At 47.4% G+C, this 25,901-nt stretch overlaps 1 protein-coding gene across 1 annotated transcript in view; it reads left to right on the top strand.

Annotated features, from left to right (window-relative positions):
• The first annotated feature begins 20,530 nt into the window (after positions 1-20,530).
• Positions 20,531-25,901, top strand: part of UNC13C (unc-13 homolog C (C. elegans)) — a 107,293-nt gene continuing 101,922 nt past the window's right edge. Inside the window, exon 1 of the mRNA XM_015419745.1 lies at positions 20,531-23,501. Within this exon, the coding sequence (XP_015275231.1) occupies positions 20,534-23,501 (2,968 nt within the window). The 5' untranslated portion in view covers positions 20,531-20,533. The remainder of the gene's footprint in view (positions 23,502-25,901) is intronic.

The following is a 25,901-nucleotide window of genomic DNA, read 5'->3' on the forward strand; positions in this document are numbered from 1 at the left end:
TTTCCTGTGTCTGGCTCTGCAAGGTTTGTAGAAGGGCGTTGTAGGCTGGCACTGTTTGTCCAGCTCTTGTACTAGATTAGTTTTGCTTATGCCGTTTTTCTTCTGACTCAGGTGGCCAACTGCTTCCATTGTCTGTCACTTCCCTCCTGTTTTCTTTGGTTGCCATTGGCACTTGGTGCTTCAAAATGGTTCTTGTTTGGTGCAACAGGTATGATGCAAGCAGGTTAAAAGAATATATTCCACAGGTTGCGTGTGTCTATTTGGGAATCCTTCATCAGTTGACAGACATCATCAGACTGAGTCTGTCTTTCATTACATACCCAATTTACTAAGCAATCTTCGATATGAAACCGTGTTGCCAAATCAAAGTGGCTCCGTAAGGGCAAATTCTTAACATGTTGATCATTTCCTGTGCCAAGCTGCCGTGGCGTGAATTTGTGCCACAGTTCTAGGAATGCCTCTGCTTCTAGAAGACCTTTTGAATGTTTGTCTCATTGGAGCTTTATGCTGTTATTAGACTACAGACCCCACACTGTACATTGTGGTTATGAGTGAAATACTCACGAAAGTTTAAGGCTACATAGTCCAAGGTATGTGGAAACTGCAAGCAAAAATGAAGTAGTAGTTCAAGTGAACCCTTTACAAAACCATCTCCGTGCTTGGCCAAGGGTTAAATTCTGTGTCCTGAAATATGCAATAGTGTTTTGTTTCTTTCCAGAGAAACATTAATGTATTTCTGCGTTACAAATTTTTCCAAAAAGAATTAAGGCCATGCTGTTCATTGATACGTGCTTTACAGATGAGAACACTGGGCCTGCTTAAGATACATTACAAAAGCAGCAGCAGTTTCTGATCATATTTTGACATCTAGGTTAATATTTATGGAGGACCTTTCTGTTTTCTTTCCTAGGAATATGGAACATGCAGCGAAAACAAGTTGGATCAGAGGAATTAATAAGGTAGGAAATATAATTTCCTTTGTAACATGGGGCTAAAATTTCAAGATGTTCTATTAAAGGGGAAAATGTGATGTGTTTTATCTTCATTCCCTGTTATATTCAGATCAGATTTATTTGGTCATATGGGACTGGTGAAAAAAGTCTCCTTATTTTGTTGTCGAAGCTGGCATTTTCAAGAAAATATTCATTTATTCATGAAGAATTGAATTGGCCCTAAATATTCAGTTTTGATATATAAACATCGATTTGTAAAACTTGGAATTTCAATGATGGTGAACATTGATTTAGGATCATGTGGACAAGGAGGATCCAATAGATATTGTTTACCTTGACTTTCAGAAAGCTTTTGATAAAGTTCCTCATCAAAGGCTCATAAGTAAGCTCAAAAATCATGGGATAAAAGGACAAGTCCTTTTATGCATCAAAAACTGGCTAATTAATAGAAAACAGAGAGTGAGTATAAATGGGCAATTTTCTCAGTGGAGGGACGTAAGGAGTGGGGTACCGCAGGGATCAGTACTTGGTCTACTGCTTTTTAACCTGTTCATTAATGATTTGGCGTTAGGAGTAAGCAGTGAAGTGGCTAGATTTGCGGATGATACGAAGTTGTTCAGGGTGGTGAAAACCAGTGAGGATTGTGAGGCACTCCAAAGGGATCTGTCAAGGATGGGGCAGTGGGTGTCAACATGGCAAATGGGGTTCAGTGTGGCTAAGTGCAAGGTGATGCACATTGGAGCCAAAAATCCTAAATATAAATACACATTGATGGAGTCTGAACTGGCAGAGACTGATCAAGAGAGAGATCTTGGAGTTGTAGTAGATAACTCACTGAAAATGTCGAGACAGTGTGGGACTGCAATAAAAAAGGCCAGAGCAGGTAGAGAAAGAGGTACTTTTCTCCCTTTCTCACAATACAAGAACTCGTGGGCACTCCATGAAATTGCTGAGCGGTCGGGTTAGAATGGATAAGTGGAAGTCCTTCTTCACCCAAAGAGTGATTAACACTTGGAATTCACTGCCACAGGAGGTGGTGGCGGCTACAAGCATGGACGGCTTCAAAAGGGAATTAGATAGGCATATGGAGCAGAGGTCCCTCAGTGGCTATTAGCCACAAGGTATAGATAGGGACTCTGGGGCAAGTGATGCTCTGTCTTCTTGGTGCTTGCGGGGGGGGTCAACAGTGGGAGGGCTTCTAGTGTCCTGGCCCCACTGCTGGACCTCCTGATGGCACCTGGTATTTCTGGCCACTGTGTGACACAGAGTGTTGGACTGGATGGGCCTTTGGCCTGATCCAACATTGGCGTCTCTTATGTTCTTATGATCTTATACTCGCTTGTTTTTTTAAGAAGACAATAGTTCAGTGCATTCGATTTAAATGTAGTTAAAACAAATTTCTCCAGGTGCTTTGATCTCAGCATGTTAGTAACAAGTGCATGCGGACACAGTACCATCGAATTACATGTGTTTTGTTTTTGCAGTCATTGTCATAGAGTGTTTAAAATCATTTATTAACTCTTGCTTTTTAAAATGCTTTTGTCTATGGTATAAGACAGGTAATACTTCAAGGCAGTTCTAAGGGAAATATCTGGCAGGCTGTGCATACAGGCAGTTTTGTCCCTTCTCCCACATTTAGTGTATGAAATCTCTGATCTGTCTTTCCCTCGCATCTGGAAATAGAATTTCCTTGTTGTGCCATTGTTCCAATCCATTGTATCATCACTTAGCTACATGAAGTTTTCTTTTATGTATCTGTTTAAAACATTTCTGCCCTGCCCTTCCATACCCAGTGTGGCTCACAGCAGAAACAAAATATATAAAAATAACAGTACACAAGTCAAAAATACAGCCAAAGCACAATCAGAATCAAAATACTATCATCAGCATAAAGTTAGGTGCAGTAACAATAAGTAGTCAAATAGAAAAGAACCCCATTACTGTAAATTCCAGAGATTTTAATGTAGAGTACGATCTTCCCCAACCAACAACAGGGCATGGGAAAGGGAGGGGCAAGGTGGACCTCAGTGGGCAGAACATCTCAGTGTCTCAGTGCTATTTTTTAGAAAGGCCCTCCTGTCTAGCGATTGGCTGCAGTAGTACCTCAGACGGTGAGGGCTCATGGCGAAGGACCTCTGAAGAGGCTCATGTTGTGGGGTGTGTGTGTGTGTGTGTCTGTAGAGCTAATTCCATCATAATCATCCACAGTTAAAACCATGGCTTTTTTGTAGAAAAAGCCCAGCAAGAACTCATTAGCATAGTAGGCCACACCCAACAGCAGAAATTCATTAGCATATTAGGCCACACCCCATACTTTCCCTTGGCTTGCCCAGGCGCCCCATGGCTGCAGGAAGCCAGCCCTTAGACGGGCCGGGGAAGGCACGGGGAGGCATTTAAATACTTCCCCAATCCTTCCAGCTCCCCCCCCCCCCGGCCCACCCCCCTTGGAGTTGCTGGGGGCGACGCTCTCCAGGCCTTCCCTCTGTTGCCACGCACTGAGAGGTTTTGGCTGTAGTGGGCGTGGCCAACTCTGAAGCCAGCTGGAACTCCGTTCCTGTGCGTTACTGCCCAAAAATAGCCCTAGTTAAAACTGAAATTAGTTAATGGCTTCAGACAGACATCTTTTTCTTCAACATAACTGTCAAAAATTTGAACCAGTTCAGTGCCTGATAGAAACCATGTTGGAAAAGCTGTTCATTTCCAGATTATTGGGAAAATAGTTTGTCTGGCGTGTTAGGAAGAGGAGTTACATGCCCATTCTAGACTGTTCTCATGCATGCGCAGAAGGTAGGTCATCTGGATGAGCAGTCTGAGATGAAAGAATGTAAAGAAATGAGGCACACGCAGGGTTAAAAGCTTGCTGTTCCTGCCGCAGAAGTCCTCTCTCGCTGCCTGGCTGCCATCTCTTGAGTCTGTTTCACTTCCACCAGCTGTCTGCACCCACTCGGATCCACACAATGGCTTTGTACCAGCAGTAACGCTTTGCTTCCCTGCCCATGCCTGCTTCAGCTGGGGCCTCCTGGCAGCTGGAGTCCCCTTTACATCCTCCTCCTCCTCCTCCTCCTCATGCTGCTGCATTCTTGTTCACTTCTGTATGTTACATGCATCCCTGTCTGCTTCTCTGTATGCAGGAGGATGCTGTGCAAACACAACAGCAAGGGCTCCCAGTCCGACTCTGGCCCAGTGACTTCACGCAGCGTGGCCGGGACTAGGAAATGCATGTCCTTTTCACATCCCATGTCGTTATCTGGGTAGAGAAAGCTATTTTACCTTCTTTACTTATTTAGGAACTTTCTGTGCTGCCTCTCCAGAGAACCTTTAACAAAGTATTAAATGCCTCGCCAGAGCATAAAGGCAGCATAAAAGATGTAACGGTTTAAAATGAGGCTCATAAAGCAATGGATTGGCTACCTGACTAGGAGTTCATCTGCAATAAGTAGTAACAGCTACTCTGCAACAGCACCTAAATAATGTGCACCATGTCTTCAAAGGGCCTTAAGGCCATGGGTTAGAATGAGAAGAATCAGAAAGAAGTCTGACATGGTGCCTCTTGGCTTAGATGAGGGTAAGGGGCAGATCTTGCCCCTGTATGATAGCTCTGTTATTTCATATTGATACTGTTGAGTTTCAGCAAGTATATAATTCGGGCATGAACCTGCTGAAATCAAATTCCATTTGTTTCGGTTGGAGAGATTTAAACATGCACACTGAAATGTGGCCAGTTGCGCCTAGAGCTTATGCTGCTTCAGTGTTTCTCAGACCTCTGGGAGCTGAAGTGCACTGCTTTCCTGAGTTAAAATGGGTCTCCCCTTTCATTGCCGCGTCCAAAATGATTGGGAGGCGGCATGGCTGTAAGGCATGGTTCTTCAGAGGCCAGGAAATTCTGCTTGGGTCACTTCTGACAGGGTGGGGGGAGAGAGGGAGAAAATAATACCCTACTCTAGTAGGAAGCACTCCCAGAGTGCGCTAGGAGTCTTGAGTGATGATTTCCTTCGTGTATTTCTCACAGTGCATCATCTGGCTATAACTGCACTCCTTGCCGTGACATAACAGATTCTTTGCATTTCCTGAACAGTGCGTGATCTTCCTCACAACAGCTCCTGCCAGCAGTCTGGTGTAGTGCAGCAGCAGCACTGGGCTAGCTTAAGGACGGACTTAGCTGGTGTTATGGAAGGTGCTCAGTTGGCCAAAGCGGTCCTGTCACATCGGCAAGGGGCTTTGCATGCATGTGACATGGGCTCAAATAGCCATGGTCATGGATCCCCATCAGTCCACAGAAGACAAACTTGTGAAAACGTGCACATGTGCAATTTGAGCTAGGATGTCCAGGAAGGGACTTAACTCTTCAGGCTCTGCTTGGTTTCATGGGCTCCTCATGCTGTTGGGTTAGCCCATTCCCCACCCGTTTTAAAATGTTAAGACTGAGAAGGTGAAATATACTGGGTTCGAGACGCGTATAGTGATCAGCTCATAGTTTATTGTGAATCAGCTCAAACTAAGGACAAACTAGCAGGACCGAAGCCCTGCTTAAATCCATGCACAACACAACACCCCACACCCCACCCCACATACACCCACTACCCATGATAGGCTATTTACAGTGCGGCTCCTGGTCAACAGGTTCCTTCCAGGATCCTAACGATCTATTGTTCTAGGTTCCAAGCTTGGTCAGTCAATGCCGGGCCCAGGACATAACAGAAGGTATAAGAGAATTTTGCTGTTGCCTCTCAAAGCTGGTTGTATAGTGCACGAGAGTAGATGGTGTGGTGGGTGGGGCATGTGTGTGATAGAGAGGGGGGGAATTATTCTGTTTTTTGCTGTGTCAGAGTTAAGAGATATGGAAGACCCTTTACATACCGGAGAGAATGGTTTAACTTGGATACTTAGGTTGACTTATGTGGAACTTCTCTGTGAGAGAGATAGTGAAGACCCTTCTGTGCTTTGGGGTGGAGACCCTTTCTCTGAAACATGGAAGTGTGGGGATGGCCAAGTGGACTTCTTTTTGTCAAAAGGGTTGGAGGGGGCAAGGTATTGAAAGCATGTAATAGGTTTATTTGTGTTAGCCAATGTTCCCTCTAAGCTCCACGGTGTTGTAAGCAGGAATTCTACCTCATCAGCGAAAAAAGCTAGTAGCATTAAAGTTGTGAGCCTGACATTTGACTATTGCATAAATTATTTTTTAGAAGATTATTTCCATAACCTTGTAAAAATCTCAGAATGAATTATTTTAAACAATATTTAAACTATGTTTTAAGAACAAATTAAACATTATAAGAGAAAACAGAATCAAGTCAGATTTCATGGAGTGCCCACGAGTTCTTGTACTGTGAGAAAGGGAGAAAAGCACTTCTTTCTCTACTTGCTCTATCCAGTGCATATCTTGTAAACCTCAATCATGTCACCCCTCAGTCGTCATTTCTCCACGCTAAAGAGCCCTAAGCGCCTTAACCTTTCCTCATAGGGAAAGTGTTCCAACCCTTTTATCATTCGAGTTGCCCTTTTCTGCACTTTTCCCAAAGCTATAATATCCTTTCAGAGGTGTGGTGACCAGAATTGCGCACAGTATTCCAAATGAGGTTGCACCATCAATTTATACAGGGGCTGATTTGTTTTCAATTCCCTTCCTAATAATCCCCAGTTTAGCGTTGGCCTTTTTTATTGCAGTCACACACTGTCTCGACATTTTCAGTCAGTTATCTACTACAACAAGATCTCTCTCTTGGTCAGTCTCTGCCAGTTCGGACCCCATCAACGTGTATTTATAGTTAGGATGTGTATCACTTTGTACTTGGCCTCATTGAACCCCATTTGCCATGTTTACTCCCACTCGCCCATCCTTGTCAGATCCCTTTGGAATGCCTCACAGTCCTCCCTGGTTTTCACCACCCTAAATAATTTCATGTCATCCGCAGATTTAGCCACTTTACTGCTTTCTCCCAGCTCCAAATCATTAATGAACAAATTAAAAAGCATCGAACCCAATACTGAGCCCTGCGGAACCCCAGTGCTTACCACCCTCCACTGAGAAAATTGCACATGTATACTCACTCTCTGGAGCTGCGGTGGCTCAAGTGGTTAAAACGCTGAACTGCAGGCTGTGGAAGGTCGGTAGTTCAGCAGTTCGAGACTCGGGTGCCGCATGACGGAGTGAGCTCCCGTCTCTAGTTCCAGCTCCTGCCAACCTAGCAGTTCAAAAGCAAGAAATTGTACCACTTCAGTGGGAAGGTAACAGCGTTCCGTGCGCCTCGGTGTTTAGTCATGGCGGCCACATGACCACGGAAACGTCTTTGGACAGCGCTGGCTCTTCGGCTTTGAAACGGAGATGAGCACCGCAACCCTAGAGTCGGATTTGACTGGCTTTCGAGCAAGGGAACCTTTACCTTTACCTTTTACTCACTCTCTGTTTCCTATTAGCCAGTTTTTGATCCGCAAGAGGACTTGTCCTTTTATCCCATGACTATTGAGCTTATTTAGGAGCCTTTGATGAGGAACTTTATCAAAAGCTTTCTGGAAGTCAAGGTAAACAACATCTATTGGGTGCCCCTTGTCCACATATTTGTTCACTCCCTCAAAGAACACTAACAGGTTAGTGAGACAAGATCTTCCCTTACAGAACCCATGCTGAGTCTGCTTCAGTAGTTTTTGTTCATCAGTGTACGTACTAATTCTCTCCTTAATAACAGTTTCCACCAACTGTATCGACGTCAGACTGACTGGCTTTCCCGGATCTCCTCTGGAACCCTTTTTAAAGATGGGAGTGAGGTTAGCTACCTTCCAGTCCTCAGGAATGGAGGCAGATTTTAATGAAAGATTACATATTTTTGTCAGGAGATCCACAAGTTCACATCTGAGTTCTTTCAGAACTCTCGGATGTATGCCATCCGGGCCTGGTGATTTATCAGTTTTTAATTTGTCTATCAGTCATAGGACCTCCTCTCTCATCACCTCAATCTGACTCAGGTCTCTCAGCACCCCTCCTGAAATCAGCGGTTCTGGAGTGGGCAAGCACTTCTCATCTTCCACAGTGAAGACAGAGGCAAAAAATGCATTCAGCTTCTCAGCCATTTCCCTATCATCCTTCAGTACTCCTTTTACCCCTTGGTCATCCAAGGGCCCCACTGCCTCCCTGGGTGGTTTCCTGCTTCTAATGTATTTGAAGAAAGTTTTATTATTGGTCTTCATGTTTTTTGCCATATGCTCCTCATATTTTTTTTGCCTGCTTGATCACAGGCTTGCATTTTATTTGCCACGGCCTATGTTCCCTTTGATCAACCTCACTGAAACTAGCTTTCCACCATTTAAAGGAATCCTTTTTACCTTTTACAGCTTCCATTACTTTGTTTGTTAACCATGCAGGCCTATTTATTTGTGCCTTTCCTAACTTGCAGTCTATATTTTATCTGAGCATCTAGGATTGTAATTTTAAATACTCTCCAAGCTTCCCCAATGACCCTTTTTGCTTTTCCTTTCAATTTCCTCGTCACATGTCTCCTCATTTCAGAGAAGTTCCCCCTTTTAAAGTTAAAAGTGGTTGTGTTGGCCTTTTGGGGCAACTCCCTATTTATACAAACGTTGAATTCAATAACATTATGGTCACTGTTCCCAAGTGGTCCCCAAGGCCTTGGAGGAAAGAGGAGGACTTAAAAGGCAGGCTGGGATCGGCCGCTCTGCTTAAGTGCAGGGTGGGAAATGTGCTTCTCCGGGGAGCCCACCTCACCTAACAGAAACCTGGGCACTGAGGGAAACCTGCCATTAGTAGGAAACAGAAATGGTCTCTGTTTAAACCGCACGCTAATGGTGGGGTTTACTGATGCGTCTTCTTTGGAAATAGATCTCAGCTGGAATCCTGGAGAGTCAGTGCCTGGGATTTGCTTCACACAGACCCGAAGGCCTATTCTGTAGCCTCTGTAGCGGGGGGGGGAAATAACGCATGCATTATCTGCTGTAAGTCTTGTATCAATGGGGGTGGGGGAGCGCCTTTGCTTTCTGCTTTGATTTCTGTTCTTTGATTTATTTAAAGATCAGACACCGATCCCTCAACCATACATTTTCTCTGATTTCTGTTTATGTTCTCTCTTTTATAAAGATTTGTGGGGTGTTATTTATTACTGGTTTTATGGTCAGTCAGTGTGTTAGAGAGTTGTATGGCTCCCAAGGCACATCTATAATTGAATTACTGTCTGACTGCTGCATGTTCTGGATGGTTGACACTCCTGAAGCTGAGGCTGCCCTAGAAGCCTCTGAGCCTGTGCGCTTCCAGAGGTCCTGTTGTGCCAGGATCTGTATCAGCAAAGACGCTTCCCCTGAGAGCTCATCCCCCGTGTAATTCTTAGCAAGAGATGCTTCCTAGGTTTCTCTTGGAGAGAAGCCCGTATTCTGTTGTTTGTCATTTGTTGTCATATCTCTGTACTCTCATATTTGGGCTTGTGGCAGACAGACCCAAAAGCACCTTTTCCATGCCCACCTGTAGTCTTTTATCACTACTAGCTTTAGAAAGGGTATTGTGAGAGTGTCAAGACAGTTGTCTGGTGCCTTGCCAAAGACTACGGCGTTTCCAGAATGTGTGGGTCCTCAGCAGGCATGCGAGGAGACCATTTCCAGGCCTGCATTATGGGATATGGCGGGAGATTTCCCCTTGGACATGTGGCTGATATGCATATTTACAAGTCTGAATGTGGAATCTGAATTGGGAATCCTGGAGTTTTTGCAATGCAGTCATTTCTTGGTTTGGAGAAGTCCCAATGTGAAGCCTCATAAGCTATCAAACATTGTCCAACAACAAACATTCATTGTAGGCTGATTATCAAGCCATGTCAAATGGGAAATATTTAGCTCAAATATAACCCAGTGTATATGGCAGGAAAATATTCAGTGGATTTTTGGTGCCTCTTCCAGTATATTCAGTGGCTGTGCTGTCAGTGCTTGCTGTTAACATCGGCAGAGGAGAATTTGGGGGCAGATTCCATTTTGGCTCCGGCACTGCCCCTGGGCAAATGGCTTCTCTTTATTCACTGAGGTTATGTGTTTGCTCTCTCTCCTGAACATCTCGCGTGGTGCCAGAAGAACCCTGCAGCACTAATTGACGTCTCCTCCTGCCCCTGTCCGTGTGGCCTTTGGGGCAGTCTAGAATTGCCCTGGGATGGGCCCAGCAGTGTCGTGTGGCCAAAGAAGCTCAGCGGGCCAGAAGAGTTTGGGGCCGCAGCACCGCTGCAATGGCTGCTGCCACCTCAGGTCATGCACGATGCCAACCCCACTCCCTCACCGTGCTGGGAAGTAGAAGGGGCTGAAGCTGGCTCCGGTTTGGCTTCACCACCTCTCACTTTTATCACTTATTTATTTATTTATATCCCTCCCTAACCCCCCAAATGGGCTCAGGGCGCACCTTACGACATGAAACCATGAAACCATGAAGCAACAGATGGCAGCAACAGGTGATGACAAAGACCCCATGCCCCGCCCCGTGTCAGGCAGGAATGGGAAACATGGCGCACACACACACACCCACCCCCGCCAAATTAGTTCTAGTGAGCGGAATAGTGCGCTTCCTCCCTTAGTTTCGAAGGTACAAGGAAAGAGATGCGTGGGAGCCAGATCATGTCCTGGCCTGCAAGGGAGTGGGGGTGGGGGCTATGCAATGTAGTGTTGCTGCTTGAGCCTGTGCTCAACTCCAGCTCCCAGACTGAAGCTCCGTCCAGAGGTGCTACTGGTCAGTGACAAGCCTGCTCTGAAGACTGAGGAGGCAGCCTGGCCTGGGGTGGGGGTGGGGGGCTGCACTCTCCCTGAAGGAGCAGGCTCATAATTGGGGAAAGGGGCTGCTGGATCCTTGCCTTCAGCTGGAGACCCAGATCTCTGTGACATGCAGTGCTTTTCATCCGCTTTGGCCGATATGCCAGGTACAGCGCATTCCTCGAAAAATGTGATTTGGCCACCGTGATCCACGCTCTCCTTAGATACAGGTTAGATCACTACATGGAGCTGCCTTTGAAAACAGTCTGGGAACTTCAGCTAGTCCAAAATGCGGCAGTGAGGCCTATTGTCGGGGACAGGATACAGGGATCTTCATGCCACTCTGATGTGGAAAGATCCGCACTGGCTGCCCGTTGATTTCTGTGGTGGTTCTTCTTAACCTGTAAAGCCCTGAAGGGCTTGGGGCCAGGGCACTTGAAAGATCCCTTCCTCCTCCTCCTCTTCCTCGCACATTGTGCAGCCTACCAGATTTGCCTCACAAGCCCTGCTCTCTCTGCCCCCCCCAAGGATGAGACGGGAGGCAACCGTAGGTGGGGCTTTTCCAGTATTGGCACCTCTGGCTTGTGCAGTGCCCTTCCTTCCCCTTGCAGCTCACTTGGCTCCTGTCTTGCTTTTTTCCAGTTGCCAGGCCAAAATGTTTCTGTTCTGTTATTTTAAGCTGTTTTCACACCGGATTGGGTTTTAACTAATATCCTTAAATGTTTTGTGTTTGCTATTTTTATTTTGTAAGCTGCCTTGGGCAGCTTCCTGGAGAGGTGGCATTAAAATGTTCTCTAAATTAAATACATTTTTGTAGATGAGAGTTGGATCCAGCCTAAATTTTCTCCTGTCACCTTCCTCTCGTGGCAGACCACTGATCTCCATGAAATGTTGTTGCTGCGGGGCGGGGGTGAGAGGGGATCCAGAGGAATGATGTGGGGTGTGTGTGTCTGCAACAGGAAGGGGGGGATCAGTGGATCCAGATTAAATTGACAGTGTCTACCTGTGTCACTTACTATCTGGAGCTTGCTAAACTCTGGGTCTAGTTCTCTCTAGCACAAAGCATCTGATGCACAAGGAAGCATCCTCCCCATTCCCTCCACCCCCCCGGACACATTTTGCTCCACGTTTTGCAAGCTGGTGACACTGATTAAGTTGGAAAGTTGTCTTTTAGAGTTAAGGATCAGCATTGGTCTTAATTATGCTGACAGTGGCTGCTTTCTGGAGGGCCGCAAAAAGAGCGAGAGAGAGAAGGGTTGTCCCTGTAGCAGGTGAACGGGGGGGGGGGGGGTGGACGTTGTTTGTCGTGCGCAGTTTCAGCCCTCCAGGCTGTTTCAGAGCGGATTTTAAAATTTATTTTACAGCTAGAATTTCTCTGGTAGCCAAATGATTTTTTGACAGCACCGAACCATCCATTTCTTTAATTGTGTAGTATAAACATTTCATATAAATGCCGGCATACAAGTTAACGACAGATTGTTTCCAAAGAGCGCACTCCTTGTCCTGGGGTACTATGACACACATGGCTGCAATACAGCCTTCTTTCTCAGAATGGGCCGTGCTAATCATCTCTGTATTGTTCCAGTTTCAGTACATGTGCTGCCAAAGTGAGTGCTCTTAGAAAGGCAGGAGATGCCAAGCGGCTGTTTGTGCTTCTCCGCGTAATGCTAATGTGGAAGAAGCCATCAGATTGCTGCCTTTGTTGGGCCTCATCAGCATGCAAGGCAAATTAAATTTGTGTAGTAATAATAATAACAACAACAATCCAGGCATCCAGCTATGATTGTGGGGCACGGCTGAAATGCTGGCAGAGGGGTGAATAACAGACTGCATGGGGGTGGCTGGATCTTAAATTATTGTTAGTGGTGTTTGTATGTTTGCTTGTTTGTGTGTTCATGGAAATCTATTCTTGGCAGCCAGGAAAACAGAATTCTTTCTCTGGGCTGTGTCCATCTCTGCCCCACAAGCTGTGGGGATGCCACTTGGATCCACGTCTCTTCCATGCAGTACGTGTTCAGTGCATACGGGCAATCGTGAACAGCTGACCTGTGTGTGATCCTTCGATACAGCAGTAAGCAATCCTGGTGCTTGCAGTGCTGCCTGCTTCCAGGCCTGGCTGCAGTTGCACGAAATGCTGCCGGCTGTATCTGAAATTGCCTCCTGATGCATGGCTTTGGTTCATCGGGGAGGGAGCGCTGCATTGTGGTGGCGACTCCTGCTGCCATAAGAGAGTGGAGAGGGGAGCATGCCTTGACCTGTCCAAAGCCTTGACGGAGAACTCTGCAGACGCTTGGCGCCAGAGACTCTCCCTCTTGTATGAGGCATGAGACGTCCCTTCCCCACCCTACCCCCTGCCCAAATTACTGTATGCAAAACTGTGGTGCTCCCCAGGAAGTGGAAGAGACACCTGGCTGGCCAGGCTGGTGCTGGATGGCGTTTTAAGAAGAAGAGAAGAGACTGGGTTTCTACCCCATGGCCCTTCACTACCCAAGGGAGTCTCAGAGCGGATTACAGACTCCTTTCCCTCCCCCTCCCCACAACAGACACCCTGGAAGGTGGGTGGGGCTGAGAGAGCTCTTGACAGAAACTGCTCTTTTTCAAGGACAGCTCTTGTCAGAACTACGGCTTGCCCAAGGTCATCCAAGCAGCTGCGAGTGGAGGAGTGGGAAATCAAACCTGGTTCTCTCAGATTAGAGTCCGCGCACTTAACCACGACACCGAACTGGCTCCAAGGCAGATCAAGAACATGGTACAACTGACTCCAACAGATGTTCTTCCGTGCTCCTTGGGGTTATTTTGAAATCCATGAGCTGAGGAGCGCCTAGTCGGGGCACACAATTTCTTCTGGATAGAGCTAGTTCGCATCATTTCAACTGCAGGTCTCTGGGGAAAAGACGTGGCTGATGCACGGCAGGAAGAGAGATCAAGATATGACTCACGAAAACCCCTGCCCTGCCACTAATGTGGCTAGTCTTTAAGGTGCTGCTGGACTCTTGCCCTTTTTGGCATTAAGGCAGAGCCACAAAAGCTGCTGCTTTTATGATGCGAAAGACCTTTTCGGGCTGTCAGGCCCAAGTTATATCAAGCAGAAAAACCTTTATTCGTTTTTAAAACTTCCCACATATTTATTCTTTAAAAGTAGCTCTGCAGAAGTCTCACCTGACTGTCCCCGGAGCAACCTTTTGCAGCGAGGGCACCAAGCGTGGGACACGTGGCCGAATGAAGCCTGCCTCTGTGAACCCTCTTGGGGAACGTCTCTTCATCACACATTCTTGTTGGCCCTTCCTCCAAGGAGCCGATGGCAGTGGACACAGTTCTCTTCTTCCCATTCTGGCCCCACATCAGCCACGTGGAGGTACCTTTGACGTGTTTTGCTTTCCCAGTACTCGTGGTTTGTGCCCAGGATTTGCACGCAAAACACAAAAGTGACCCCTCTATTACTGCGCAAGTGGACAAAACCAGGGGAGCAGCGGTGAAGGCGAGCTTTGGAAATCCAGATCCAGCACTGGATGGAAGGCCGTATTTTGTGCATGCCTCTTTGAAACCTTGGCTTCCTGCTGCTGGGCAAAACGCAGGCCCTCTGCAACACCTGGGCTATTTGCAGCTCTTACTTCGATAGGACACCTCGTGTTCTGGCATTTTGCTTTTTACACCAGTTGACTCCTTTAGAAGTGCAACGTCAGTGAACTTCTAAAATTAAAAGCATTTGCTATTGGACCTGGATGCAGTCACGAAGGTAGACTGAGTCAGTTGGAAGACTGGGCAGGACTGGGATAGGGAGAACAAACCCTGAAGCTCCACCCCCAAACCAAACATGAACAGAGCACACCTTTTATATGTATAAATAAGTGGGTTCTTCAACCTGTAGCAAAGGTGACAGAAATAATGCCTGGGAAGAAAGCAAACTGTTTAAAGAGTTCAAAGGTGCCGCCTGCAAGAGTTTGGAGAGGGAGGAGCAAGCCGCGCCCTGGCTTGGCTAGAAGGTGGTGGGATGTCCTGAGAGGCCCGGCAGACTGCCCCCATCAGATGTCCGGCCATGCCGCCTGTCTTGCCTGGTGGAGGAGAAGCAGTCCAGGGATGATTGTGGGGAGTTCCTCTTCTTCCCAGTGCCTTCCTCCCCGCACCCCTCCAGTATTCCCCATTAACTTCCGCATGTCGTTCAGCCGAGTGAGAGGCATCAGGCTAACTGGCCAGGACAGCTCCAAAGGGCGGAAGAAACGAAATCTGCCCTTCTCCAAATGAGAGGCAGCAGCGCAGAGAATCCGTCTCTCCCCCCCCCCCTGTGAAGGCATGAGGTGTGTGTGGGGGGGGGCGCTCTCTTTGCAGACTCAGGAGGGAGAGGGGGTAAGGAAGCTGGGGAGGGGCTCCTGGGCCTTGATCCCTCCCTGAGAGTGGCGGGGGGGGGCCCTTGGGAGCCGAGCTGCCCTCTTGCAGTAGGGCCTGGGAAGGGACCCTTCTTCTTCTTCTTCCTGGGGGTGGGCAGCCAGTGAGCCTTGCCGGCCTCTCTGGAGCTGGTGCCTTCTGGGGCAGGCTGGCCCAGGGTCTCTCTTCTCGCTCCCCCGCGCGGGCGCTTCTCTGCCGGGCACCTGCAGGCGTGGCACAGCCTGACCCAGAGCCCTTGCTCCCCCCCCTCCCTCCCTCCCTCCCTCCCGCGCCCCCCGGCGGCCGTGCCTCTCGGGTGTGTGCGCGTGTGTGTGTGCTTGTGTGTGTGGGGGGGGGGGGGCCCCCGGGGGGGGGGGGGGGCAAGGTGCAATGGCACTGGCACCCATCTGGGAGCTCCTGTGCACTATTTGCTGTGTTCTCCTCCTGTGCCCAGGTCCCTATTACCTGACATTTGGTGCTGATATGTACCTATGCACCTATGCAGCCTGACCCCAAGGGAGCGCATGGCAATGGCAGGCTCCATGGTCCTTTGGTTGCTGGGAATCATGGAGTCCCTGGGCCTGGCCACTAGAGGGGAGGTGACTCAGAGGGCAGACTCGACGTCTTCAGATGGCAGCAGCCCTGCCCTGCCTGAAAAAGGGGGACAGGGGGCAGTGGCAAGGAAGGTCCCCTGGACCAGGTGTCATGGCTTCTGGTGGCCCAAAGGAAGGGGGGAAATCTGGCCCATTGCTGGGTCCCTGAGCACAGGGCCCACATCTGGGAAAGGCCATCCCACCCACCCGTTCTTCCATCTGGGTGGTGATTGAGCATGAGTGGCTGGAGAGCTGTTGTGAGTGGCAGGAAGCCTTTTCCAGAGGGCAGCAATGGATGGAGGGGCTGGCAGTGTCTGTGACGGTGGTGGCTGAACACCTGGAGGGGCTTCTTGCCATTGCAAGGGACATGAGTGAGGGGCAGGGGAACATCAAGTGCCACCTGGGGGACCTGCTGGAGGCTCTCCAGGCCCCTTTGGCGCCCCCCACCCCCTCCCGCTCAGTGTCCAGCAGGGGTTGCCCAGGTGCTGGCACAGGGATGCCCTTGACAGCATGAGCAGCTTGCTAGATGGCACAGCAGCCATTAAGTGGAGGGCACCCACACATCCACATTCTTGTGTGCCGTGGACCGGGGGCAGCGCTGGGGCGCCTTCTTCCCAAGGAAACACGTCCGCCTCTCTGAGCAGCCGGCTTTGGGTCTTATGGGTTCCTGCTGCCCAGAGGAGTCTTGCGGCTGCTTCCACAGATTTTCTCCACCCTCCCTGGCTTCATTTTTGAGCAGCTAGCAAATGAGGAGAGGGAAGAAGGGAGCCTTGCTTGTGGTGTCAGACAGCAGTCCCATTCTCTGAGCAAGGAGGGAAGCCGATTCCTGCTTTGGAATTGTGCACAACTATAAACCGGGGTGATTGCAGATGGACACATTTAAAGTCAAGGCATCATGAATAGAGTGACCTCGGTTCAGTCCCTTTTCAGATTAACTCTGGAAGTAGTGGAATGAAGCCTTGTCTCCTTAAGGAGAGACTGGAAAATTTCATCTAGTACTGAGCTTGTTTGGTATGGATACTTTTAAGCTACTGCCAACAAGTTATGAAGAGGTCAGTAATCAGAGTGCATTAAAGCAGAGATGAATGGATAAGGTGGAAAGGACGCCTAATTACCCCAGTGGACTCCTCCGCCCTCCAGTAGCATCCACTCAACCTTATTGTGCACTTGGTGAGACATCTGCTTTCCCCTCTTGCTATAGTTGTGTCCCCTGGTCTCCGTGCTGTGAGGTAGAAAGGTGCAGACTTTCAGTTCTCCTCTACCTGTTCTACATCCTACCCTGGGATTTGTTTTCAAGATGTGCCCTCTCACCCCTACTCAGGCTCTTCTTGGGAATAATGCGGAGGAGGAGGGGTCAGGAAGGTGGAGGCCAGGCTCTCCGTGTCTGCGAAATGTTCGTGTTGGGTCAGGTGTTTTGCAGAGCAAGGGACGGCCGTCACTCCCCCTCCGCAGCTGGTCGTGTCCCTGTAGAGACCCTTGGTTGAGTGGGACAGGCGGCAGAATGGCCGCAGCCATTACTTGGTTCTTTTTCCTGGCTGTGGCAACAAACTTTTCTGTGAAATGGTGGCAGAAGGGACATCAGAAAGCAAAGCAGTGAGCATTTGTGGCTGGAGCCTTGGAGCTTGTCCGGGTGCATTTATTTAGCATTATCCATTTACAAAATTTATAACCCACTTTTCTGCCCTTACAAGGGCCACCAAGGCAGCTAACAATTCAAGACATGCCTGGTAAAATACATTATAAAACCATTAAAATAGATCTCTCTAATCAAAACAACTTTTAGAAAGAGTTAAAAGCAACTACAATACATTGAGGGGATGCCAGACTAAACGAGAAGCTATTCGCCTGCGGGTGGCACTGGCAGCCACGGCAGGGGACAGATGAATCTGGGGGGGGAGGGGGGAAGCGTTCCAGAGCTTTGGTGCCATGACCAAGAAGGCCCCCCCCCCCAGGTTGCCACCCGCCTGATCTCGGAAGGTGTGGGCGCCCGAAGCAGGGCCTCCAAGGATGTCCGTAATGGGTGGGCAAGTCCATAAGGATTTAGGTGGTCCTTCGGGTATGTTGGTCTCAAGTCATATAGGGCTTTGAATTGTTCCCGGAAGCAAATTGGAAGCAAGCGCAGGTGGACCAAGGCTCGAGTGATATGTTCCTTACAACTGACTCCACCCACCGTGCTGGCCACAGTGTTCTGTTCCCAAACATTCTCAAGGGCAGCACCACTCAGAGCACGTGGCAGTAATCTAGTTTAGGTGTAACCAGGGCATGCCCTGCCGTGGCCGGCTCTTCTTCTGTCCAGGAAAGGCCATAGCTGGCCAACCCGCCAAAGCGGGCAAAGGGCACTCTTGGCCACAGCTGCCGCCACCTGCTTATCCAGTAGTAGGCCTGGGTCTAAGAGCACCCCCCCCCAGGATTCCATGCAGAGAGCACTCTTTGGCAAGGTGCTTCTGCAGTGTCTCGTTCCTTCAGCCTGTTGAGAACTGAACTGGAGACGCTAATCTGTAATGCAAATCCATTTGGCCAGATGTTGGAACAGAGTTGGATTTTGTCACCTCAGCAAGCAGAATATTGTAGTCAGATGAATAATCTGACCCTTTTGCGGGGCAGGATTCTGCAGCCAGACTCCGCGGCTCTAGTGGGGGTCTCTTTGCATAGCCTGCTGGAACAACAGGTAGGGATATCGTTCTCTCCCTCCTCTTCCCAGCAGCCCGGGATGAATTTAGTGTCAGAATGAGTTATTTACATGCATATGTGAATCTGCACATATCATTTTGTCTTGTAGTGGCAATAATTTAGTTTTGTGGCGTTGGAAATCAAGCCAGGAGGGGTTGTTGACAAACTGGATGTGTCATTGATTGTCATCAGAATCAGATTCAAAGTTCACTGTTGCATGGCTTCTCCCTACTCAAACCTGATCTGAACTGGGGGAAATCCATCAGATTGTACGAATAAGTTGCTCACTGTAACAATCGGGATGGTTATCAACCAGGAGAAAGTTTCTCCTTTAACGGCCAGTCCACCCATGCAGTGTTTTTAAACAGTTGTTGCTCCAGTGGGGAACGAGTGGGAATGTAAAACATGTTCACCAGAATACTCTGTTGCATTACAAATTCTTCTCTGCTTTCTCTTCCACATGAAGAACAAAACTTGCATGCGAGAGATGCAAAATTATGTAAGGTTGTATATGAAAATGCCCTTAAGGACTGCTACTTAGTTCTTGTATTTGTATAATTTTATAATTATATATGTTTGCACATGTGCACACAAAAGAAATTACCTTGCCCTTCCTTTAGGAAGCTCAGGCCAGCATACAAGATTCCCCCTCATTTGATCATCCCAACAACCCTGTGAAGTAGGCTAGGGTGTGAGAAAGCAGTTGGCCTGAGGTCACCCAGTGAGCTTCCCAGCATGGTGAGGCTTTGAGCCTGAGTCATTTTAGTCCAACACTTTTTGCCATGACACCACGCTGGCTCTTGAGGGGGGTGGAAATTTGTTGTTGGTGGTGTTTTCAGATACACACACACCGTCTTCTGTAGTGGCAGCTTACTAACTTTGGTCTGCCCCCCAGTCCTGAAACCCTGAAGGATCGTAACAGCCATTTTCATGAACTTCTCTTAAAGCCCCAAGAGACAGCAAATGTCTCCATAGCCAGGGCCTGTCCCCTTCCCTTACACAGGCTCTTTCCCCTTTATCCATTCTCGCCTTCCAATTTGAAAGCTGAGTGTTCTCTGTCAAGCCAAGGTACTCATCTTCATACAGGCAGTCACCCTCAGGTGCCAGCAGTCGGATCTTTTTGCCGTTGCCCTTTGTGGAGCAGAGTGCTGTGTGTCAGGATGCAGCTCCTGTCCTGGATAAGGGAGGCTTGCTCCAGAAGAAAGGTGCCAGAAGGCAGCCCATCTCTGCTGTGAGGAGAGTGTTGGCAGATGACGTTTCTGCCCACCCAGCTTTGAGCAGTAGCTCTGGCTAATAGGTCTCCCAGCCAGAATCACGTTGTAAGCTGGTGAAAAACAACATCGCGGTTTCACAGAAGTCACACTGGTTTTCATTTGTGAGTTTTGATCACCTTTGGCAAGAAGGAAGGTGGTGCTGGTTTCATTTATCCCATTGTAGCTGCATCTTGTAGGAAACTATCCAGCCCCTTTGGGGCACCGTCTGCCTTAACAAAGGATGCATATGTGGAAGCATGCCCACGTATTCCCTGTACACTCCACAGAGCAATTACTCCTGAGCAGCTACTTCCTCTGTAGTTCCCCTGAACTTGTGTGCCTATTCCAGAGCAACAGATTTCTGGATTATGGCATCCGTCTCCTATCTAGGGTGTCTGCTTTAGAACAGTTATTTCTTTCAGTTTTGAAGGCTTCTCTGAATTTCTGATCCAATAACTATGGCTTGTCTATGAATTCAGAGGATCTGACACAACATTATGAAAAATGTTTACGTGAAATAATTTTGCCTTTTTTCAAGTCAGTAAGTAATTCAGTAATTGCGCACCTACCTCTAGATTAACATACGTAGCAGAAATACTCATTCTGTAAATGCAATAAATTCTTTTCTAAATGTATTATTGCAGAATGTTACATGACCAGTATTCAGTGAGAGAGAGGGAGGAGGATGAATCCATAGTAATGCCATTCTCTGCTTTTTAGATGCTGTGGAAGGCGATGGGGAGCAGAACAAGAGTTTGCTTCATGTGGGCCTCTCTCAGGAGCTGATTTACAGCCAACTTGATTTGCTGTCAGATGACACAAAAACTTTGATGGCAACTTTGTACACTCCACCTTGTCAAGTAGTCAAAGCTGGTTCACGGGATCGTATCTTATGATCATGTTGAAAACGAACAAGTATTCTTTTGGATAGAATATTGCCATCCTTGTGGGAAAAGGTTAATTGAAATTGCTCTCCATGGTTTCTGCTCTCTTCAAGAGCCTGATCTCTTCCTACATATATAAGATTTACAAAGGAATGTTTACAAAGAAATTGGGAAATAGTACAAAAAAGAAAGAGAGTTGTCAAAGCAAAAAGGAACAAGATATTTCCCAAGCTGAACAGATAAAGAACCCCAAATTTACAAATACATTGAAAAGCACAGTCAAAAAGATTGCCAAGTGCTCCTCTGCTCGCAATTTATCAATTGAAGAGGAGGAGAATAACAGAGAATTTTCCCTGTCCCCAACTCTTAGCTATCGGGTAGCAATTGCAAATGGACTACAAAAGAGTATTTTCTCAACAAATAATAACGAAGAAGCATTTCAAGATGTGTCTTCCAATAGCAGCTCATATTCAGAGTCCTTAAGTGAAATCAAAGGCCAAAGCCGGAGTAAGGAGTATATGTCGCACACAATGCCAGTGAGACGCAACAGAAAGAGCTTGAGTAGCCTTGCCCCCTCTGATGGCAGCTCTGAGGGTGAACGCACTTTGCATAGCTTAAAGCTTGGTGCTTTAAGAAAATTGCGGAAATGGAAGAAGAGCCAGGAATGTGTCTCTTCAGATTCCGAGCTCAGCACATGGAAGAAAACCTGGGGCCTCCGGAGCAAGTCTTTAGATAGGACTGTACGCCATCAGAAGTCAAACACCCTTGAACCTAGCTTCAGTTCAACAGGTTGTATCAGTCAAACCCATGATGTTATGGAAATGATCTTTAAGGAACTTCAGGGAATCAGTCAAATTGAAACGGAACTCTCTGAACTAAGGGGGCATGTCAATGCCTTGAAACAGTCCATTGATGAAATCTCCAGTAGCGTAGAAGTTGTGCAGAGTGAAATTGAACAGTTGCGAACAGGGTTTGTACAGTCAAGAAGAGAAACTCGTGACATTCATGACTACATCAAGCAAATAGGGCATGCAGGAAGCAAAACAAGTCTTAGGTTTTTAAATGTGCCTGAGGAGAAGTTTGAAAACACTGAAAACACGGTGTACAGAGTTTTAACAGAGAAAATGGGATTTTTGGAGGCGCAGCATTCTGTTAAAATAGAATTTGCACATCGAGTGGGGCAGCACAGAGACTGCCCGAATGCAAAGCCTCGGCCCATCCTTGTTTACTTTGAAACACCACAGCAGAGAGATTTAGTTTTAAAGAAGTCTTACAAGCTCAAAGGAACTGGAATTGGAATTTCAACTGATATTCTTTCCCACGATGTGAAAGAAAGGAAAGATAAAAATCTGCCTTCATCTCAGACATATGAGAGCATGGACTTGAAACTGTTGGCGGTTGATCTGAAAGCTAAAAAACATGATTGGGACTCACCTGACAGCAGTGATAAAGAACTGGAATCAGATATAAATCGTAACAGTTATGCAAAGATATCCAAATCGGCCCCACAAATTAAAAGAAGCGCTGCAAAAGGAAGGGAAGGGCCCTCAAGCATTCAAGTCCTTAAAGGAGCTGCGGATGGCAACAGATTTCCTAATAAAATAATTTACAATGAAGAGTCATCAGGAACAGAGAGCTTTCAGAAAGGATCAAAGTCCTGCTGCTACTCTGACATGACTCCTCTTTGGCAGTCTCAGAATGACTTTGCAACACTCAAGCTCAGCCGTTCAGAATCTGATTTTTCCAAACTGTGCCAGTCCTATTCTGAAGATTTTTCTGAGAATCAGTACTTCAGCAGAACGAATGGCAGCTCCCTCCTGTCTTCCTCCGATCGAGAACTCTGGCAGAGAACCCATGATGATCCATCCATCTGGTGCAGCGGTTTGCAAGAACAGACTTTTAATCAAGATGACCCGTCTTATAGAGGAGAAAACGAAGTTGAGAACACAGAGACAGTTGACAGTGGGGTAAGCAATGGGATAATATGTGCGTCTGGAGACAGGAGTCATTATAGCAACTCCCAAGTTTCATTACAGGAAGACCTTTCACCATGGAAGGACTGGAATCAGCTAGAACAAAATACAGACTTGGGGCTAGATTCATCAACACAAGAAGTTTTGGTGTATGACCTGAGCAGCTCTTCTGACCAACAGATAGACTATGGCCAGCTGTCTGATACCCAGTATGACATGGACAGTTATGATTTCACCCTGGATGGTAACTCCCCCTCTGGCACTTGTCTCAGTAGTGAAACACAGAGCCAGTGGGTCAGCCCGTATGATGACTACCAAGAAACCAATGCCAACACCCTGTATCAGAACCAGAACAGGAAGCCCATGATGTACCGAAGTCAAAGCGAGCTGCCAAGTGACGACTCCGAAGAGGCACCTCCTAAATCTTGGCATAGCAGACTAAGCATTGACCTTGCAGACAAGACTTTCAGCTTTCCTAAATTTGGTAATACTCTACAGAGGGCAAAATCAGCCTTAGAAGTGGTATGGAATAAAAGCACGCAGAGTTTAAGTGGCTATGAGGACAGTGGGTCGTCTTTTATGGGAAGGTTTCGGACTTTGTCCCAGTCAACTGCCAATGAATCAAGCACAACTCTGGATTCAGATGTTTATACAGAGCCTTATTATTACAAAGCAGAAGATGAGGAAGACTACAGTGAACCGGCTGGCGAGAATGAAACTGATTATGTGGAAGTTATGGAGCAAGTTCTGGCTAAACTAGAAAACAGAACTAGCGCCAATGAGACAGAAGAAGAAACAACTCAGGAATACGACCAGGATCTGACTCAGTATGAAACCTCTTATGACTTTGCACAAGAAGATACTCTAGACGGACATTTTGATAGCCATGTGCTTAGCGACGATGCGTTGGGATTTGCCGGTGATGTGCTTGCTGAATCAGAAATACAGGAGGATGAAAACCAAAATGTCCCTGAAGCCCCCATTCAAACTCCAGTGAAGAAAAAAATACGGCCATCTTTTAAAGAAGCAGCTTTAAGGGCATACAAGAAACAGATGAGTGAACTAGAGGAGAAGATCCTTGCTGGAGGTATGACATTTTCTGTACTTCTTATGTTGCACAAGCAGAAGCTTGGCTTTGTTGTTTATAGGTACCATTTTCCCCCTTGGGATTCGGTATCAAAGCAGCTGGATTATCTAAGGGAGTATCTGTGGTTGAAACCAAACCCTTTGATCCACAATCCAGTTAAGCCCAAATACTTGTAGACAGAACCACAGTACCACAGAAATGCATGCATTTAAATCCAGTTACTGAGGCTTAATTGCATTGTAGAATAAAGCGTTTACATCAGAGCAAGACAATTTTGTGATAATTCTGACAATTGACAAAAAGAGTTAACACTTTTTTTGTAAATTTCTCCAAACCTGTCAAATAGCTAAAGTATTTATGCAGCGTGTACTCAGAGATGTTCTCTAGTGTTGTGGTAAAAGGATGACAATATTGATCAACAGCCATTTTTTTAGGTCATGTGAGTTCTTATACTGCATTATAAAAACCTTTCTGACCAGCCAAAATTGATGTACGTATTCCTGCAATTTCCTTTATGACAAGGGGTCCAGGCTCCGCAGTAACCGTACTTAGTGCAAAAGAATCAAAGGAGACTTCAGAACCAATTTTAGCCTGTGGGGGCCTGCCTGGACCAAAGTACCTGGCAGTTTGTTTCCATGAAACCCCGTCCCAGAGAGTTTCCCTTTTCTCAAATACCCGCAGAGTGCGTGCTACCTCAGGCCATATATGCCTCACAAAGCATGTACAGGCTGGCAGGCCTTTTCCATGGGAAATCTTCCCCAATCAAAGAGGCAAACGTTCTGGAGTGGGAACAGGTTGCTTGGGCCCGAGGGACAGCCCTCTGCTGCTGTCGAGATACTCTGAATACAACCTTTGGTAATCATGACAAAGCTACTTTAATACTACCAGTGGGGGGGGGGGTTAAGATGTCAGCTTGCGTTGCTCTTGTTCGCGCAGCTCCTTGATACCAGAACCTTCCCATGATTAGCAGCAGCTATTGTCACCTTGACTAAACCTTTGCTATGTTCTTATGACTGCCAGGCAGGAGCATGTTCAGATGTCACCACTAGAAGCTAGGCCCAAGCTGCATTTATGTGGGTCTTGATTTTCACATCAAAATGATTTTTCAGGGCTAGAGCTTTTTGTTGGATCTAGAAGCAGGCTATGTGAAAGAACTGCCCTTCTGGAGGCCGTTTTCCAGAGGGACTTTCCAGTCTCGGTGCTGCGGATTCCCTGAGAGACCTGACTGGGCAGTGTGTTCAGCGCCTGCTTTCCTTAGTGGTTAGCTCAGGACAGTTCCGTCTTCCCAGATGTGTCTCTTTAGGGCAGACTGAGGAAGGTCTGGCACCTCCTTCATGTCTGTTTCTTTGGTGGCTTGCTCACTTGTGGGTTGCTTGACTATGGAGCCGGGCAGCAGTCTTGGCTCTGTGGCTTTAGGGTTGTTGTGGAGCTTCATCCTTTGCTGAAATTGATAGAAAATGTTCTACAGATAGAGGGGTTCTCCCAGTGGCTTGGGTGCCTGCTAAAAGCTTAAAACTGCAGGTCCAATTAATGGTTGTGAAGGAATGTTGTTACCCTGTACAAATATACCAAGAGGAAGAAACGGGTGGAGATTTACTTATGTCTGAGAAGATGTAGAAGCAACTGATTTATGCAGGACACCAAGAAATAGGCCAAAAGAAGGGGGCTTTGGCTGCAAGAGTTGGGTAGTCTGCCTCGAAAAGTCAAGGAAGTGAAAAACCCCAGCAGTGGCTGCTGTGGGGAGCTTCCCTGACCAGTCTGGAGGAGGCTTTTCTGTTAACTTGGTCAGGTTCTCTTGGTCAGGGAAGGGTCCACTGGGGCCACAGTCTCTGCTCATATGATCTTGGCCTTCTGGGTCTTTAGGGAGATGATTTTTACGGGTGGCTTTGGTTTCCTGCTTACATCTCAGGTCCAATTTGCAGCAACAGCAAAGTGGTTTAGAGACAGCGGTGTGGAGGCTGCCTCATGCCGCAAGCCATCCATGCAAAGTCCCTTGGGACCAGGCAGCCGCATTTGGCCTCCCCCCCCCCCAATAGGTGGAGATGCAGAAATCTTCTTGGTGAGCTGCCCCCTGCAGAGAGCAGTCTCTACCATCTGCTTCCATTTAATAGCTACTGTGCCACTGCTGTTCTTCTGAAACAGGCCAGAGTGGTCCTCCCGTGGGGAGTGAGGAAAGCTGCCCTTGTAGTTTTGGGCTTGTCTCCCTATGCAGAGAGCTCTTGCAAACCAGCTCTTTGAATCATACAGAGACCCCTGGTACAAGAGGCCTGGGGTGACTTGCACAGCGTGCTCTAATCGGCCTGCAGTGGTTTCATGGGAGGCTCTTCCTCAGGGCGGGGTGGGGTGGGTGGGACAGGACGCCTTCAGGTCTTTTCTTGATTCTGTGGTTTTCAGCTGATA

The sequence above is a fragment of the Gekko japonicus genome, unplaced genomic scaffold, assembly GCF_001447785.1.
Source record: "Gekko japonicus isolate JY-2015 unplaced genomic scaffold, Gekko_japonicus_V1.1 scaffold1945, whole genome shotgun sequence".
In the NCBI taxonomy this organism is placed as follows: Eukaryota; Metazoa; Chordata; class Lepidosauria; order Squamata; family Gekkonidae; genus Gekko; species Gekko japonicus.